The 18,152-nt window shown below is 46.9% G+C and overlaps 1 protein-coding gene across 1 annotated transcript in view; it reads left to right on the top strand.

The window, feature by feature from the left end:
* The window catches only part of ARF5 (ARF GTPase 5), a 59,400-nt gene extending 53,030 nt beyond the window's left edge, over window positions 1-6,370 (top strand). Inside the window, exons 5-6 of the mRNA XM_069629525.1 lie at window positions 1,696-1,821; window positions 3,202-6,370. Of these exons, the coding sequence (XP_069485626.1) occupies window positions 1,696-1,821; window positions 3,202-3,288 (213 nt within the window). The 3' untranslated portion in view covers window positions 3,289-6,370. The remainder of the gene's footprint in view (window positions 1-1,695; window positions 1,822-3,201) is intronic.
* Window positions 6,371-18,152: the final 11,782 nt, after the last annotated feature.

An 18,152-nucleotide genomic window follows, 5' to 3' on the forward strand; every position in this document is an offset into this window, starting at 1 on the left:
TGCTACTCCCACAACGGGAATACCTTCAGGACGAGAAACCCTGGTCAGGGATCGGCAGAGAAGTCCATCCATGTAGAAGGGAGCTGCTTCATGCGACAATGCCCCTGGGGTCTGAATTTGATATATGCTGCGTCTCCAGTTCCAATGTCTGCTGCGATGGTGCCTCTTCAATGCTTAGCTAGGCCCCAGAAGGATCCAGGGATGGCGTTTCAGACCAGAAACTGCTTGGGCCTGCTAGTTTTGGGAAGGTCTTCTGGTCACTGGAGATTAAGCAATGGTTCCTTGGTGGATGCCTTTTGCAATGTTGGTTCCTTCACCTGCCGTTCTCTGGGTCTGCTTTCTTCTCTCTCCAGGATTTTGGCCCCAGTGGAACTTCCCCTCTGCCCCACCCCAACCATGGGAAGTATCTGCACAATTCAAAAAGGTAGTGGATTTTCCAGTCATGGACAGCCACATTAGCCCACAACTGTTATCCTGGGAGAAATGCAGATTGGGACCAGATGGTCCCAGCCATACAAAGCACCGACTGGCAATGCAAAGCTAGATCTCATGAAGTGTATACTATCTTGGGGAGTTTCTGACCTCTGGGAGCAGGAAGACTGCCAACAAGTATTGTACTTAAAATGACAGCAATGCATTAAAGGGGATGATGCACAGGAGTGCCCCTGGAAAAGGTCCCCTGCCACCAGCTTCAACTAGAAACATAAAGTCAATGAAATGTTTCCAGACAAAGTGACACAACTGGTCTCTGGGTGCTTGCCTTGCAAGTAAACACGGGAACATGCAAATTGGGCGTCTGACAAGTGCCCCCAAAATGAGCGACTGAGGCTAATAAGGTCTCACTCGCCCAAAAAGCAGTTGGGGTGCTAACATATAGACTGATTATCTATGAAGGGAAAGGTTCAAACGGGACACGTATTAGAATTCCTGAGCCGTCCAGGTGGCGATGCTTTGCTATACACGTTTAATGTAAGTTTGTTGAGCAGCTAGGCTCTTCAGCAAAAAAACGCAAGCCTCTTCAGCACTGTTTGCATGGGACACTGAATGATGGAGGAGAACGCTTTCAATGGTATGTGCATAGTTTGCTGTAATGTCGCACTCCTAGACCAGATATCCAAAGTCTGTAAATGCTTTGGCTGGCTGTTGGACAGGAGTTAAAGGACACTTGCTTTTTGGGGGCTTGAATTGTATTTATTTAAATGTTATTTGTATGTACCTATAAGGTAGATGTGGGGTGTGCAAGACGCATTGGAACTGTCTTTTTACATTTGACTTTCAAGACTAGCCTGTGCGGTTTTATTTAGAAGTATAAATATTGAAGCAATATGGCTGTATTTCCTTGATCTACAGAAGGTAGGGAAATTGCTTACCCTTGCTTTTCACGCCTACCTTTTTTTTTCTTCTTCTCGAAATAGTCCCTCTGAGGGACATCGGACTTCAAATCTGAGCGCAAACTGGGCATAGCGTTGCTAGCACCCTCTTCATCATTCTTATTGTATGTTGCCTTTATTTTCTGAATTGCACTACTCTGATAATGTGTATGAATTCTGGAGCTCAGGTTATGGTTTGCCAATTGTTGACCCACCCAGAAAATCGAATTATTACAATGCCACTAGTGATGCTGCACTGGAACCATTGTCTTCATTGCTATTTTGTGACTTTACTCGTAATTTATTGCTAATCTTATTCGTTCAGTTGCAAGAGGATGAGCTGAGGGAAGCTGTCTTGTTAGTTTTTGCTAACAAACAAGATTTGCCCAACGCCATGGCAGTGAGCGAGCTGACGGACAAGCTGGGACTGCAGACTCTTCGCAGCCGAACTGTAAGGAGCTATTCATTGATTTCCATTTAGTTTTGATCTTGTGCAATGTAATTGTTATCCCCTATCTAATTATTTGCTCTGCAATAAGGGATTGCTCTGCTGTCACAGCTTGTGCTTGCAAAGTCTCACTGGTGCGATCTAGTTGTTTTACAGTGTTACTCTAGATTTGTGTATCTGGCGAATTTCTCTTCTAAAACACAATTCTAGGAATGTTTTGAGGCTCAAGTTGTTCTGTCTTTGTAATTGTCTTAACTGTCAGACCTGTGTGGGTGGGTGGGTCAGAAGCAAGCCAAGTATAAGCAAACATTGATGCGCATATATCTGTGAACTTTACCATACCTTCACCTTTCCTCTCCCTCCAAAACAAGGTTTTTGAGCCTGCCCTTGCACCCAGACTGTCCTACAAAAATCCCAATTGTTTCTTTTTTGGAGGGTGAAAATGTCTCACTCCAAGGTACCATAAGTGGGAGTTTCCAAGACAAGCTCATGGTAAATGGTATTTAATACTTCCAAATTTGGATCTGTGGCATGGAAAAGCCTTAAGCCTAGCATTGCTGCCATGTAAAATGTGAGGGGAGTGGGGGGGGGAGAGGAGGGTGGGAGAGGGGGGGCTTTTTTAACAGGCTATCTGTCACCACCGAATGAGTGGCAAATGCACCTCTGCAGGAGTACCAGTGCACTGGCTATGGACAGTGGTGATGGGATGGGATATATGGTTTGGGGCCATTGGCTGCAGTCTTTTTGCCCTATTTCCAGTTGTGCCAAATAGACTAAAAGACTGTGGCCATTTTTCACATGAAGGGTCCCAGGAGGGAGAGAACAGAAAGCTGGGGAGTCCTTGGCAATCTCCTGTCACCACAAGGGTCTGTTATGCCGTCTTCCAGTGTTTAGTCTTGGTGTCAGCTAATGGATTAGTGGTTTCTTACCCGATAACTTTTTTTTTTCCCCCCCTTTTTCTCGGAGTACTATTTCCATTCAATACGACTCTCCTGTACTCCCAAGGGGTTCAAGTTGATGGCTAAAAACCATGCTGAAGTCCTTCTCCCTTGGCATGAATGCCAGTTACAGACATGCAGTGGTCGGTTGCTTAATACATTTTAATTTCAAACACATGACCAGTGTTAAATGTACCCAATATGGTCCTCCATTATCAATGGACATGCACCAGTACAGTTCTTTCATACTGCAGCACATGCATGGGTTTGGATTGGAAGATAAATTGGTGGGCTGCTGGTTTTGTAACTTTGCGGAGTTGTGCTAGCACTCAAGTCGGTACTCGTTTTTGTGATGCAACAATTTCCTGACCACACACCAAGAATTAACTCATGTCTTGTTCCTTTAAATGCTAACTATACCTTTCTGTTTTTCCTCACCCTGCAGTGGTACACCCAGGCCACATGTGCTACCCAAGGCACTGGCTTATACGAAGGATTGGACTGGCTATCCAACGAGTTATCCAAGCGCTAGACAGTTGGACTCTTCATAACTGTGGATATATATAATTTGTTGTTTTTATTCTCACCTTCATACCCAATTTTGCCCCAATCTAAATTTATCGGCGTGTTTTTATCTGGCAGAACATGAAAGTTCCAGTTACAGGATGTGCCAGTATGCCTATCTTGGCCTACCCTTTTGTCACTCTGCCTCGCCTCGATCTCCAGGGAGATTCAGAATAGCATCCTGGACTTGCATGCCTTTTTAAACAAAAAACAGATGCCAAGAGTAGGAAAAATTGTCTTGCTCTAGTTGTGCTTTCTGGTAGGGGAAATTTGAAAGGAGGTACATTTTCAACAGTTGAATATACAAGCACACAACTGTTCGAAGATGAGCCTTCTCCTTAAGAGGATGGGTGAGATGCCGGGCATTGTGCTGGAACATGCATACGCGAAGAAGCTGCAGGCCATGCTGTGATGAGAAAATACTTCAGCATCTCCTTACTGTATCTTATACTTTTATTTCTTTGTATGGGTTTTTGGGTGGGGTACAACTCCGGTTGTGCGTGCTGTTGTCGTACAAAGGTTTATGTGCTGCCTGTGTAAAAAGTACATTGTGCCAGAATGCAAGGGGCTGCTGGGCTTTCCATGTTGAGATCAAATGAGGTGGAGAGTTATGGGAGCTAGTTCTTACCCCCGCTGTCCTTTCCTTTTTGCATGTGGCCTTTTTTACTAGTGAATGCTGAACGAGTTTTGTTATGGATAAAGTTGACTTCTTCATGGATTTCTCTATGTGGGTGACTTCATTTTGTCGAGCCATGCAGCTAAGGAATCCTCGGGTCATTCTTAATTGAGGTACTGGTGTAAAGCTAAACATCACACTTCCCCGGTTTACCAAAGGCTCTCTTTTGACAATGTACTTGGGTTGGAAGGAGATGGGGTTCATCCTCTTTATCTTTTTGATATTGGATTCGACTTGCGTTTCCTCAGCCTGGTGTATCAAAGTTGAATGTTCTGCTTCACCATTGTCCAACAATGACTAGGCAGCATGTGGGATGAGGGCTCATTGAGTTTGTGTTCGTTTTGGTGACCATTTGTTTGAGGGTATCATAGCGGCTTTGATTATGAGCTGGGCTCTGTCTCAAAAGTATTAGGCAGTGCTGTGTGCCTTGAGCCATCACTGCCAGCTCTGCTCGATAGTGCCTGCGCTTTAGCTGCAAGAGAGTAGACTGTTCTTGAGGGGCTGGACAAAAGGTTCATCTCCACTCCTGCATTTGTCACTGGCATGTTTTAAAGGCTCTTGCCATTGGCAGAGCCTGTGGGGGTTGGGGAGCGGGCGGGGGACTGGCCCCCTGTCATTTGGTGAGCGTTCAGCATGCATAGTTTGTGGGTTATTGTTGAGAGCTGGTGGTCCTTTGTCTCCTTCCGTCAAGTTTTGCGCTTGTATTCCACCTGTACAGATTGTATGTGAAATTTCGTTGAGGGTGGTTGTGTTTACTTCTGTAGGTTTTTGTTATGCAGCAAAGGCACCTGGGTAATCCTGTAGGATACACACTGGCACTCATGCCTTATGCAGAAAGAACTTTTTAGACAAATGTATTGCTTTTAAAAACAGGCTCTCCCCTCCCACAACTGCTGCACTCCAAATAACTCTTTACCACTTGTGAAGATATAAAGGGTGGCGTCTGTGCACCTTCAGTTCATCATAGAGGTGTGCACGGTTTTACCATTAAAAGTAGGTGATCACAGATCTAGTTCACTTTCCTCGCTTATAATTTATTTTCTACCTAAATAGGGCCTTGATTGGAAATCGCCATACCTCCTCCTGGAAGAGGCAGTCATGTTGTACATATTGCAGCCCGTCTTTTCATTTTATTTTTGCTGGACCAATTTAGCTCTGTGGCAATGCATTCTGAATTTTTTTCTTTCTCTCCCTTCCCACACCACCATCCCTCATGTTGAGGATACTGGTATTTACAACACGAAAGTGTTCCCTAGTATTACATTGTGTAGGAAGTTTTTGAGTTTCTCTAATCCCTTTTTGCTATCGTTATCTAGAGGCGCATCTTACCAAAAGAACAGATCACCCTTTTCCATCTTAAGTGTGAAAATCTTGCAGGGTCAAATTGTCGCGGCCTTCTCCTGTATGTGACAAGGTTACCAACCATGAAACCTTGAATTTGTAGGATTGGCAAGTGAAAGAGCAGGGTTCTGATTTTGCTGGATACTTGCAACAATTTCACGTTTTGGAAGACGTCCACGGTAGTACAATTAGTTGTTAGTTCCTGGGCACCCATCAAGGGGTACACAGCGGTTGATCTGATCTTGGGTGGTGTACTTGTGCTTTTTCTCATGCCATAATATGATGGGTTATTTTGCAGACCGTATGCTTTCGTACAAAGGTTGTTTCAACAAAAGTTGTCTCAAGGAAAGCATATATTAGCAAAGGTCCTCCCTAGCAATTTTAGGGTTTTCCTTTACTCATTGCAGTTGGAGCAAGTGCAGAAGACGCCCGGTTTGTCTGCAGGGATAAAAAAAATTACCGTCTTTAACTTGTTTGAACACATTCCAATCCAGTTGTGTAACCTTATTCTGCACTTTTTTTTGTTTTAATCTGAGGATCGATTCTCCTCCCCCTGTGGCATCTTTGCAAATTGGATGTGCCCATCTACTCACAAATCTTACCTCTGAAATGGGACTCGCTTGTTTTGAAGCTGAACTAATTGCTGTCCAAACGTGCATTGGCCTGGGCTCGTAGGCATGGGGTTTACTGGACATCCCCTTCTGTATAAAGTCGACTTTTATAACATCCCAGCAGGTGCCAACTGCTGGGGTGCCCAGGCTGTACTTGCTCCCATTTGCTTGTCTGGGTACTCCTGCTGAAACTGGTATGTAAGGTTGTAGGATCCCAGAGTCCATGTTCTGGGGATCAAGTGGCATACGTGTCTACCTCCTTGCTGCACTAGTGGCTTTTATGTCTATGGAGGATGGCTGCAAAATTAAAACTGGTGATGAAATTGCTGTTGTGAACTTTTTGCTGCCATTTTGATTACGTTTTTTCTGTTCTGTAAACCGCTGCTGCTTGGGATGTTTAAATAAAAAGTCTTTCAATTTTTTTCATCCGTCTCTTAATTTTGTTTGGTTTCTATTAATGAGTTGTGTACTGGGAAAAAAATTGGCAAATTTGTTTTTATCGTTGGGTCATAAGTCCTAGCATGGTATGGGAGCAGGTTGACTTTTTATTTTTGTTTTCCTCCATTCTGAAAGTTATTGCCATACACCTAGCCTTTACTGCAATCCTTTTGGCACGGACTATTCATGTGATCTCTGAATTCTAGTGCTAGTCTGGGGGTGCGATCCTGGTACATAGTCAGAAGTCTAGCAGATCTCATTTTTCAGTCTGTGTATGCAGTTTTGTTACCAAACATGCAAGTGTCAATGGGTACTGTGAAGGGAGTCCCTAGGCCAATTGCCTACAATTTGCAGGACCTGAGCTTGCCTTGACCAAACGAACATTTATTCTAGCCTAACTATGCATAACCAGGGATAGCAAGGCATGAAAAGGCATACACCAACTTTTATACTGTGCTTTCACACCTAAGCTTGTCCACAGGTTGAGGAATTCCGCCTCTGGGTATCCAATCCGCAAAGTGGGAAAAGATGATGTATGAGGGCAAAGTGGGAGCAGCTACAGACTGACATGACTCGTTGAGGCTTAGTTTAAGCAAGAGTAATGAGATGCTTGTTTTGTTAAAGCTTCTATGCATGTGGACTCAAATGTGATTATTTTATAGTGATGTGAATGGGGCACAGTAAGGCTGGGTAGTGTGCAAAATACTATAACTGTTAGGTGTGTGGTTGTGGCATGTGCCCGATTCTCTTAAGTGTTGCCTTTAAGCACAGCGGCTTGTTTGGCTATGGTAACGGGCAACACCCAAGGACTTTTGTGCCTTAGAATGTCTGGAAACTATGCATGACTGAGGAAAAATGGTGGTGGGGGGGGGGTTAAGGAAGAAAAACCAGCGTTGGCAATGCCAGCAGTTTTATGCTGTTCTGTAGGCATGGGAAAGGCTTTTGCCAGGCTGTGCCGTAGTATTAGCTGGCCATTGATGGTAGCAGGCACAAAATGGTGCGAGAACCTAGGCATCTTGTAGCAGTGCCTGGCAAATGCCTAATACTTGTACACAAGCAAAAACTGTTGGATTTGCCAAATCTTACTTTTAACCGGACTTCAGTGAAAGACAGTGACAAAGGAAGCTCTCGAGCTGCTTCTGGAACTTCAGGTGGTTCTGGCTAAAGTTCGAGAGGGGCAGGGAGGCCATTCCAGAGGGAGACGCCTTCAGAGGAGCGAGATCCACACCCCCTCATCCCCACTATCTGCCTGGAGAAGCGGGGCACCCTCTGAGTTGGAGGTGGCTGAGCAAAGGGCTCGACAAGGAAGGTGTTTGGGGAGAGCGAGTTAGATGTATTGCTGGCCCTGGCTCAGAGAGCCTTGTGGCCGATGCAGAGGGTCTTGAACTTGATTGTTGCAGATACTGGGAGCCAGTGGAAATCTTTCAGGGCTGTAGAGAATACAGTCCCTGGATTTGAGGCCATAGACAAGTCTTGCAGTACTGTTCTGCATTAGTTGCAGAGGGCGGAGAGACAAGAAGGCAGATTGAGAAAGAGGCGCTGCTGCAGTAGTCCAGTCTATAGAGAACCAGGGCTCTGGAGAAAGTGAGAAAAGGAAGACGACCTCTGGGTAGGTGCAGCTGGTAGTGGGCCTTCTTGGCATGGCCTGTGATGTGAGGAGAGAGTGGAGTCGAAGATGACACCACGGTTTTTTGCCTCAGGGCAGCGAAGGAAGGGGGGCCCCAAGGAGGGTGGCCAGTGAGGGAAAGCGGGAGCAGGGTTCCCAATGAGAAGGATCTCAGTCTTGCTGGTATTAAGGCAGAGATCGTTGGAGGTGCACCACTCCTGAATCGCGGATGGACAGTCAGGAATGAGTAAGAGGAGATTGAAGGAGAGCTGCGTGTCGTCCGCGTGAAGAGAAGGTAGAAATAAGGTGGGCCAAGTAGCCCTTGAAGCACCAGAGTGAGAGGTTACAGCCCTGGGGAACACTGCATGTGGAGAGACTGAGGTGGAGAGAAATGACCCAAGTTGGACCTGGGAGGGTTGATAAATGTCAACCAAGCCAGGACTGGATCTGTGATGCCCAGGTTCTCACTGAGATGGTTTATCAGGATGGCATGATTGACTGCTTCAAAAGCAGGCGCGAACTAGGACGATGAGGAAAGTAGGAAGGCTAGAATCAAGATTAGTGAGCAGATCTTCACAGGTTTTCGAGTGCGTTTCTGTGCCTCTGGCTGCTCTGAAGCCAGACTGATGGTCATGGAGACAACCAACAGATTCAGTGTGGAGTAAGCTGGGAGATGGGCAGCTTTTCCAGGGGTTTGCCCAGGGAGGGAGTGATGGAGATCAGCAGTAGTTTGCCATACAGGAAGGATCGGCAGAAGGCTTTTTCAGGAAGAGTGCTTGAGGGGAGAGGGTAAAATTCCAGTGGCAAGAATGATTGCGGAAATCGGGTAAGGCTGGAGCGTGTGCAAATGTTGTCCTTAATGGTTCTGGAGAAGCAGGGGTGCACCTGCTTGGGCTACACATAGATCGGAGTTGTCTAGAAACATCCTCTGGTGTGGTCGGATAGAAAAAGGAGGGGAGAGGCGGCCGGAGAGGTGGGGCAAGAAAGGTGGAGGTAGTCCTGCGGTTTAATTGTGTAGTGAGAAGCAAGAGCTGTACAGGGGGCCTGGGAGGGAACAGGAGATGTGGAGACTGCCGAAGGATTGGCCACCTCCTTGCAGAGTTTATTTTGGCTGTGTTGGAGGCCGCAGAGACACAGGCTTGGATGTGGGCTCTCTTCTTGGACAGGACAGTCTGTATTGCCTTTGAAAGCAGTTGGCAAGCCAGTTTGTCAGAGAATGAGCCCAGTGCCTTCTGCTTCGTCTCAGCCACCCGCCACTTGCGTTTCAGGGTGGCGAGGTCAGTCATACCAAGAGTTGCACTTGATTCTCATGACAGGGTCAAGGACATCCAGAGTGTTGGAGATAGCAAGATGCAGAGTTGAGGGGGCTGTGAGTCAACTGCAGGCATAGAAGGTGCGAACAGTAGCGGCAAATGCCTCCACTGACATTCTTCATGGGCAGAAAGACCAAGAAGGTAGGTAGCAGTGCTGGGGTCCGCTTCACCTGGGGGACCGAGCTTCAGGTGAGAGAAGAGCAGAAAGTGGTGAGAGGGTTCGAGACTGGGATGTCTGAAGAGAGCAAGGTGTGGCCAGTCGGGTGTGTCAGACCTGAGGGTAGAATGGAATGAGTGTCACACAGGTTGCAGAAGATCTGCCTCTGTTTATTTTACACTGTCTTGAAGCACCCGAAAAACACCTCAAAGATCCACCTAACGGCAGGGGTGGAAATAGAACAGTTTTGAAGGGATCCAATAGGGTGGTAGCTTGGAGGAGGGGCAGAATTCAGAGGAGGCGGAGCTGGCAATTTAACTCCACTCAAAAGAAATGCTGCTTTCCAAACTCCATGCTGTACATCAATTCCACTTTAAGTCACGTCCATGGCAGTGGTGCCCCCAGAATTGGTAATGCAGTAATTTTTAGTACATTAAGGATCCATAGACATGCTCTACAGTAGGCTACCTGGGGAGCTCAGCGGGTTGGGAGACAGTTACTGAGATGTTGTATATCAAAAATCTGGTTGATAATTGTATGACATTTTCAATTCCTTATAAAAAAAAAGTGCTATAAAATGTTTGGCCAGGGCATGGGTTGTGCTGGTCGCTTGCTTATATTCAAGACGGAGGCGGGAGGGTATTTCTGCTCCTGTAGTGAAGTTGTCACCATTGGACCCACAGTTTAACTTCCTAATAACTGTCAGCAAAACGGAAGCATTTGTGATTAAGCAGTTTGACGAGCATACAGCATCTAAATAACCTGTGATCAAACGCAAAGGAAGCGGCACAAAGATTACAGGGTATTTGTGGTAGTCTGACAAAAAAGTGAATGCAATATTTGTGATATCCGGTCAGACATCTGATGCAGGATCTCTAAGCCGGCCCATTGACCAGCGCTTGCCTCAGGCCAAAGAAACCCACCCCTTCCCAGAGTGACCTTACAGGGTGTTTTAATGGGTGGCCAGATGGCTGCAGTCTTATTAGAGCCAGAGAGCTGTATAGATCATCAGGACAGCCTAAATGTCCAAAGGTACTCTCGGTTCAAAATAGGGTCCTGTCTGATTGAATACACCACATCTGTCCCTGCTCTGTCAATCAACAGTGCAACATCACATTTGTGATATATATTCTCCTCCCAATTGCATTGCTCCTCTGTTATTGGGGCGGGGCTGCTATTTGCATCAAGCATGCTCAATTGGTGCAGAATGACAATCCTTGTGCATACGGAAATTATAGCATAGATAAATCGTGGAATGAACCAATGACACATACATGGGGACTCTGGTAATTGAAAACCTATAACACATCAAAGACTACATATATTCACTGGGTGACAGTCGGGTTGGCAAACTGCTGGTGGTGTATTGGCAGTTCTACCCATTTTACAACCCCTTTATTAACCTGGGTAAGTAGAAATTCAACCACTGAATGACTCCATTGTTGGGAGCTGGCACCATATAGAGCATGCCTACAAACGTTTGAACTGGGGCCATTTTAAGCAGAACTTCCACGCAGGCCCACAGCATCAAAACACATGTTTACTGAGTCCTTTCAGCACTTGCAGGAGACCAGTTCATGTCACATCCGTGTCCGTGCAGGATAGTCACTGCCACAGGTCAAGGTCTGTTGATGGCATAGTTCAAAGGCTGGCAAAGCTGCACCTGGGAACACCAGAAGCCACATTGGCTTAGTCCCTTGATGTTGGGGCATGCAGTGAGACGAATAGGGTGTCTAGGCTGTGCCACACAGGTGGGAATGCTGCTTGATGTTGATTGGCGGGGGAGGGTAGCATCATGTTACTCATCCCCCTTTGCTTGGCCACGTTCCCCAGGCAGGATTTGTTAGCAGGACTATGCCGGTAGCAGAGGACACACAAGAACTCATGCAGAGCAGCAATCCTTTTGCTCGTTGCACTGTCTTGGTGGCGGGCAGGTGAGATGTTGGGTGGCCGGATGCAGGTGACAGTGTGTCTAGGCCACTTCTTGTGCTGCTCTTACTTTCCTTTTCCCCCCAACCAGTGTGGCAGAATGTCTGGGCCACTTCTCCCCCAGGCAGAAGTCCTGGCCAGTCCGATCTTCCTCCTTTACTGGCAGGATCAATGGGCAATTGGTGTCCCAGTTCAGGGGCTGGCACAACCCGCACCGGAGGCCACATCGGCCTGGTCCATAGCTGGTAGGGTAGGCAGCGCGACACTAGTGGTAGTGTTTGGGTCACTCCGTTCATTTTCCTCCCCAAAGCAGGGGTACTGTTCTTTCTCTTGGCTCTTTCCATGGGGCTTGAAGTGCTTTCATCCCCTCGAGCGGCAAGTTTTCATATTATAGGGGCTGGGATCGCTTTTCACTTCACTAGCTCCGCTCACTGCCTGTTGGCCTGGGATTTCACTGCGGAACATTTGATATTTTATGGTCATTGCGCTGATATGGAGCGCGTCATCTTATTTCACTGCACCAAGTTCTGTTTCATTTGGGATTGATGTATCCTTGACTTTGTAGATTACTGTCATCTGTCATTGTTTAAGGTTGTATACAATATTCTTATTCTTGTATCTGCGGCATGAATTTTTGCGTTTGTTTTGCATTTTTTGACTTTGTTGTCCTTTTTCTTGTTTCCTTTTCTTTCTTTCCCTTAAATAGGTTGTTTGATGGTAGTTTATGATATATTGCTTAATATGCTGATTATTGGCAAATTTTGTTTGCTGTTGTGAAAATAAAAAAGGTTTTTACCCATCTTATTTCACTGCCCTGTCACTGCCAGGGTTCTTCAGGGAAAAGACTCTGTTCTCGTCTGCTCCAACGTGGAGCACTTTACTTTTCACCCCAGGCAGTCTGGGGGTTAACTGTGAGGGCTGCGGCACGGCGAGAGTGCAACTGGCATGGGGAACTTCCATTTCTTTCCCTTTTGGGATCACTTTTCAATCCCTGCCTATTGGCCCTGGATCTACTGGGGGCACCTCAAACTCTGACACAGAGCGCCTTCACTTTCACGGCTGGTGTGGCATGGTATCACTGTGGGGCCATGTGCATTATACTTTTACGGTGCTGACGCGGAGCACTACATCTTTTCACTGCCTGGGTGGTCCGGGTAGTTTCATTCTACACCCCACAATGGAGCACTGCATTTTTTTCCCCCCCTCCCCTTTCCAGTGCTCAGATCCGAGCGCAACAGTTAACTGCTGAATGCCTGGGCATAAGGGGAAACGCCGGCATGGAGCACTATGCTGGCTGGCATTTGCCTTCTCATCTTTATCCCGTGTTTTATTCTAATGCACCTCACCGCAGTTGGGCCCGGGATAGGTCCATGCTTGTTTGTAGCACACACGTGCGGGCAGCTGTGTGACTTGCCTTTCCCTTTCTTTCAAATCCCGATCATGGAGGCTTTCTTTTTCCGGTCACCACAGCGCCAACGATCGGAGCACTCAACATTCACTTTTACGAGTTCCATTCCTTGCACACAAAGCAGGCACTCGCTTTTTCTTTCTTTCTTTTCTCTGCCGCTGGCTAGTCATGGAGCGCTTCCTTTAACTTCTCGTGCCTGGAGCATGTTGCCAATCCCCGCCTGGCCGGCCCGGGGTCTGTGCTGGGCAGCCTGGGATATCGTTGAGGACGGATTACACACGCTCCGAAACCCTGCACATTTCACCGTAGGGCAGCCCGGGGGGTGCTTCAGGGGTCCGGACGCACGATGAGAAGGTGCCAACACTGTCGTTTTCCTGGGGGCTGGGCACTCGCCGCCTCTGACGCCGCGCAAGGCCTCGCACGCTTCTGGTGGTGGCGGGTCTCGCACAGCAGCGCTTGCCTTGTCCTCTCATGGGGCCGGGCGCATAATGGGAGAGGTGCTCCCCTTCCCAGCAGTAAGTGAAGTGAGGCGGGCCACTCTTCCCTCTCCACCGAAGGGTGCCGCAGGCATTCTCCCTCCAGGTAGGGACTAATATTGCTTCATCTGTATTTTGTTTTGGTCCTCAGATTGCGGAGCTGGGCGCTTTCTCACTCGGCGGCGGGGGGGGGGGGGGGGGGGGGGAGTGGTGGTATGGTGGTGGTGGTGGTGGTGGTGGTGGTGGTGTCAGCAGAGGATGCCTCAGCGGCTGTGGGAAGACGAGTGGCCAGGGAAGATCCGCCGGCTGGGCCCTGGGCATGGCATCCTCTCATCATCATGGCACTGGTTGCTGTGACCTCCATTCCCGCCCCCTGCTGAGGGACAGCAGGGGATGGGGGCATATCACAGGGGTTCTTCTCCACTCCTTGCCAACGTTATGGGGGGCCCCGGCCTCCTATTGGTATCGAGCAGGCCCATTGGATGCTATGGACATCAGAGCCTTAGTTGGAGGCCCTGTTCCTCAGGGGGCTGCTGGGGAACGGGACCATTCCCAGCACGTGTGTACCCGGTCCTCCATCCTGGCAAGAGGGCACCATGCTTAAACGTTGTTGGCCGGCAGGTCTAAATTAGACACTGGCTCAGTCATTCCATTCTTGGGAGTCTGCAGCCTAACTCCCGCACGTGCCTGCAGGTGCTCCTTTTATAACCGTGGGCCATGACAGTCATGGCCCGTTTTAAAAGGCAAATGGACTCTGGAGAGTCGCACACCACACACTCTGCAGTGTTTATAACTTCAGGAGGTTTTTAAAGCCTTTAAATGCAATCCGTGAGACTTCACCTGTCTACTATGGCTCGCTTTTGTTTTTGTCCAGTTAAGTTTTAAACCTTGTGAAAGCAATAAAGGATTGTTTTTTTTTCTCTCCTGTGTTTTGGGGGCTTTCTTTTTGGTTAACTTCATTTTGCGTGCTGCCCCAGGGTGCTAGAAGCGTAACCATGCACGAACCGAGCCGGAAAACCTGAACCGTGTGAACCGATGGCGCATACTGTGCATAGTCAGCCATCTAGTGGTCGGTCTGGAGTATTTCAATCCATTTACCATACTATTTTCCTGAAATGGCATCCTTGTATTTTATTTAAGAAAATTGGAAAATTAAGCTACAGCATTATTCTTTAGGCTTAGTATGTTTCTCTAAGGATTTACATATTGTAAGTGAATTAACATTGTCATTAAACTAGCAGAGCTCTGAACTTTCCAGTCGCTTCTGGGACTTGCAGTTTTTTCTCTACCTTTTTTGAAGTGAGAACTCTGCTCTTGTAGGCCAAACAATGTAAATATTTGTGCCAAGTGGTGTTTGGACGGTATTTGTGAGTGCCTAAACGATGTAGCATGAGTTAAAATCCTATTGTCACTGTTTAACCAAAGTGAATCTTACTTGGGCCCCCACACCAGACAACCCTTGGGATTGAACAAATTGGGTAGAGCCTCCAAGTTTGCCTTACCCAGTTTCTGAAGTGGCCTCTCCCATCACCCTCCTCCCCCCTGAAATGGAGGTTTTGTTGTGCCCCAGGATTTAATTGAGGAGAAACGTCAGGCGGCCTATGCAATGGAGGAAGATCCAGGCAATGCTTCTGATTTTGGTACAGTTAGGGGTGGTGGAGAACATGAAGGCTGAAATGGAGCCGGAACTGGATTCTGGAGCAGTGGTGGCCCGTAAGTGCTCCAACAATGGGGGCAGTAACTTGTGGGGCTTGCCAGAGTAATCATATGGTGATGCACCCCACCACCACAGAGGCTCCCAGAGCTGAGCAGAACGCCCATAGTGTGCTCTTGTGAAACAGCAGTCAAAACCCTTGGGGTGTACATTGACGCCACTCTCTCAATGACGCACCAAGTTGGCACCATCGCGTTCTCAGCTGCCCTCATGACCAAACTAATCAATGTGGTCAAACCATACCTATCTACACCAAATTGCCTCTCCATAGCTAGAGCCACCATTGGAGCTAAAATAGACTACGGTAATGTTTTATTTGCCGGCACCTCGTCTAAAAATCTGGACAGACTTCAAGTCATTCAGAATAATGTGCTTAGGGCTGCCCTCAGCATTCCTAAAAAGGAGCACATTGCCAGTGCCAGACAAAATGCTCATTGGCTTCTGGTCAAAGAACGGATACTCTCCTAACCCACAAATGCCTCTGTCACACCCCCGCCATTTATCTTGCCGAAACAATTACCAGAGCTACATCCTCCAGACCCAAGAGGTCGCACCACTCCAACCAGCTTCCCCACCTTCAAAAGGGCCAAAGCAGGAGGGGGCAGCTTCACTTTCCTTGCTCCCAAATATTGGAATGCTCTCCCCACAACCCTTCGAAACAAGACCTCCACCTAGCATTCCGCAAATCTCTCAAATCTGAGCTTTTCAATTAGCTCAACTAGTACTTTCTGCCCACTCCTTCATCCCGTAGAAGCTTTCTGTTACCTGAACCATTCTGCCAGTATCTCTGCACACTTTGCCGTTTCTTTAACACCTGTCTGGTATCGGGTGTAATGTAACTAAGAACCACAGACAGGTGCTCATGTTTTTTTTTTTGTTGTTGTAACCAAGTAAGCACTGCTGTAACAGCGCCATGATGCCCCAGGGCCGCTTAGTGTGCTTTATAAATGTTAATAAATAATCCAGGATGATTATCCTATGGATCAGCAGTACAGCAAGGGGCCATCATTATCCTCCCCACCCACTGATGAGCCAGCTAAACCTATAGCAGTCATGATGAGAGATGCACTAAGATTTTAAGTAAAGAAATAAAATATCAGGAAGATGATTTTGTTATAGGTTTATCGAACATGTCTTCAAGTTCACTTCAAATTATGGAAGTAGAAACCTCAACCGGTGCATTGCTTGCAGGGGCAAGACATGTACATTTCACGACAGAAAATCAGTGCAAGGCGGATTAGATGGCCCTTCTAGTTGTAGATATCAAAGGGCAGATTCTACGATTGTCATGTTAGCAAAAATGAAATGACGCACCTGCGTCAACCACCACCACCACCAATGAGAAGAGGATGTGCATTCATGCCATGGAAAGAAACATTTCGCCAGCATCTGCATAGAACCGAAGGTAACCTCCTTGCAATGGCACGGCATTATTGGGTCACTATGACTTCAAACAAGGATGAGATGTAGTAATTCATGAGACCGTATCCGATGCAGCAAAAACACGGATCAGGCTCAAGAGGGGCAAATGGCACCAACCACAGCCTTCAGGTAGTCTAGATGCGATGGGGAAACGGGAACGCAAGAGGCTGCACACTTGATCGGCCTCCTGGAGCCATGCCTATGACCGTTTCTGTCCAGAAATGGTCCCAACGAAATATACCCTTTAATGGGCATCAAAGGGTTGATGCTTTAAATAAATCTAATGAAGTAGTGCAGCCTTTGGGCGCTACTAACGTTATACTATTCCAAAGGAATTTGCCACCCACTTCTAGGAGAATAGAACGTAAAGACCAGGCTTTGCCTAGGTGCCACTGGTACTCTTTGACCCAACACAAACCTGTGTGGAAACCTCGCCACCCTCTTGGGGGATTACTATTATTGGAATGGCAAAACTGATGAGTGAGAACCGAGTCCCGAAAGGAGGACCATTTTAAAAGTGGCTGAGAAGTGCAGCCTTAGCTTCATGTCTTTTCTGGCTTGCAGTTTCTGGATTTGATGCGTTTCTCTGGCAACATTTGGGCAGAGTAGAGTGGTGAAGATCAACTGGGGGCGGTCTCTAATTCTGTGTAGTATCCTAATTCAAATGTTTTCTCTGCAGCCACAGTGCTAAACTCCATGTCCTCTCCACACATAACATTATATCGTTTTTGTAGGTTTGTGTTTGTGAAACGCCCAGGCCTGAATACTGCTTGGTCCAGGTGTACCCAGAACTTTATGGATGGTGTAAATCTGTTAGCAATTACTTAAGCTAGCATTTTCCCAACTAAATGAAAAATGGCAAGATATGTAGGATGTAGGTCTCTATTGGGTTTAAGTAGCACTATGATGCATGCTTCCCTTTTGCTGGTAATTATTTTATTTGAATCTTTGATTGGCACATGCCCTACCCAGAGGGTCTCCGAGCGCCTTGCATGGTTGAAATATTGAAGAGGTGGGACTTTTTTTTTTTTAAAGAAATGACTGGAAGATTAGGTTTGAATTGGCTACTGTCCCATGCATTTTAGTGCACCGTCAATAATTTCGGGGCTAGTATTTGTGCATATTTTGTTATCAAACTGAACTCTGACACCCTTGGGCCTTTCCTGTTTTCATATCATGTATTGCTGTCATTATTTCTTAAACACTTTTTTGCTCCAGGTTGCTTACGCCACAAAGGTCAATAACCTGTAACTAGATGTCTATTTCACCTTCAATTCTAGGTAGTATATGGCTATATAAGCAACTATAGAATCTGTTGATCTAATTACAGATCCCACCATCCATGTGAATATCCCTACCCTGATGATCCACCATCTGCTCCACATATTTATTTCCTGTATCTTGCCTGGCTAGCCACACAAGGACTCTCACCTGCATCTCCTGTGCCATGATGTGCTTGGACAGGAATTTAATCTAAGAGCTAGTTCTTAAAATTTGGTTTTGTTCTGCCTCATTTCAGCTGGTATCACCTGGGCTTTGCTATTCGCATACTGCATTTCAGCCTTACTGTGTTTTTCACTGATGTTAATTAAACTCAAATCGCTATCAATCTACCACCACCTAGTGATCTATATGTACCCTGAGTCGAAGTCTTGAATGCTTCCCAGATAACATCCACCGAGGGCTTCCCTACTGTGTTTGTTGAAATATGCCTTAATTTCATCCTCCGGCAATGCTGCCA

Source organism: Ambystoma mexicanum, chromosome 12 (assembly GCF_040938575.1).
Source record: "Ambystoma mexicanum isolate Mex_15411 chromosome 12, UKY_AmexF1_1, whole genome shotgun sequence".
NCBI classification, from domain to species: Eukaryota; Metazoa; Chordata; class Amphibia; order Caudata; family Ambystomatidae; genus Ambystoma; species Ambystoma mexicanum.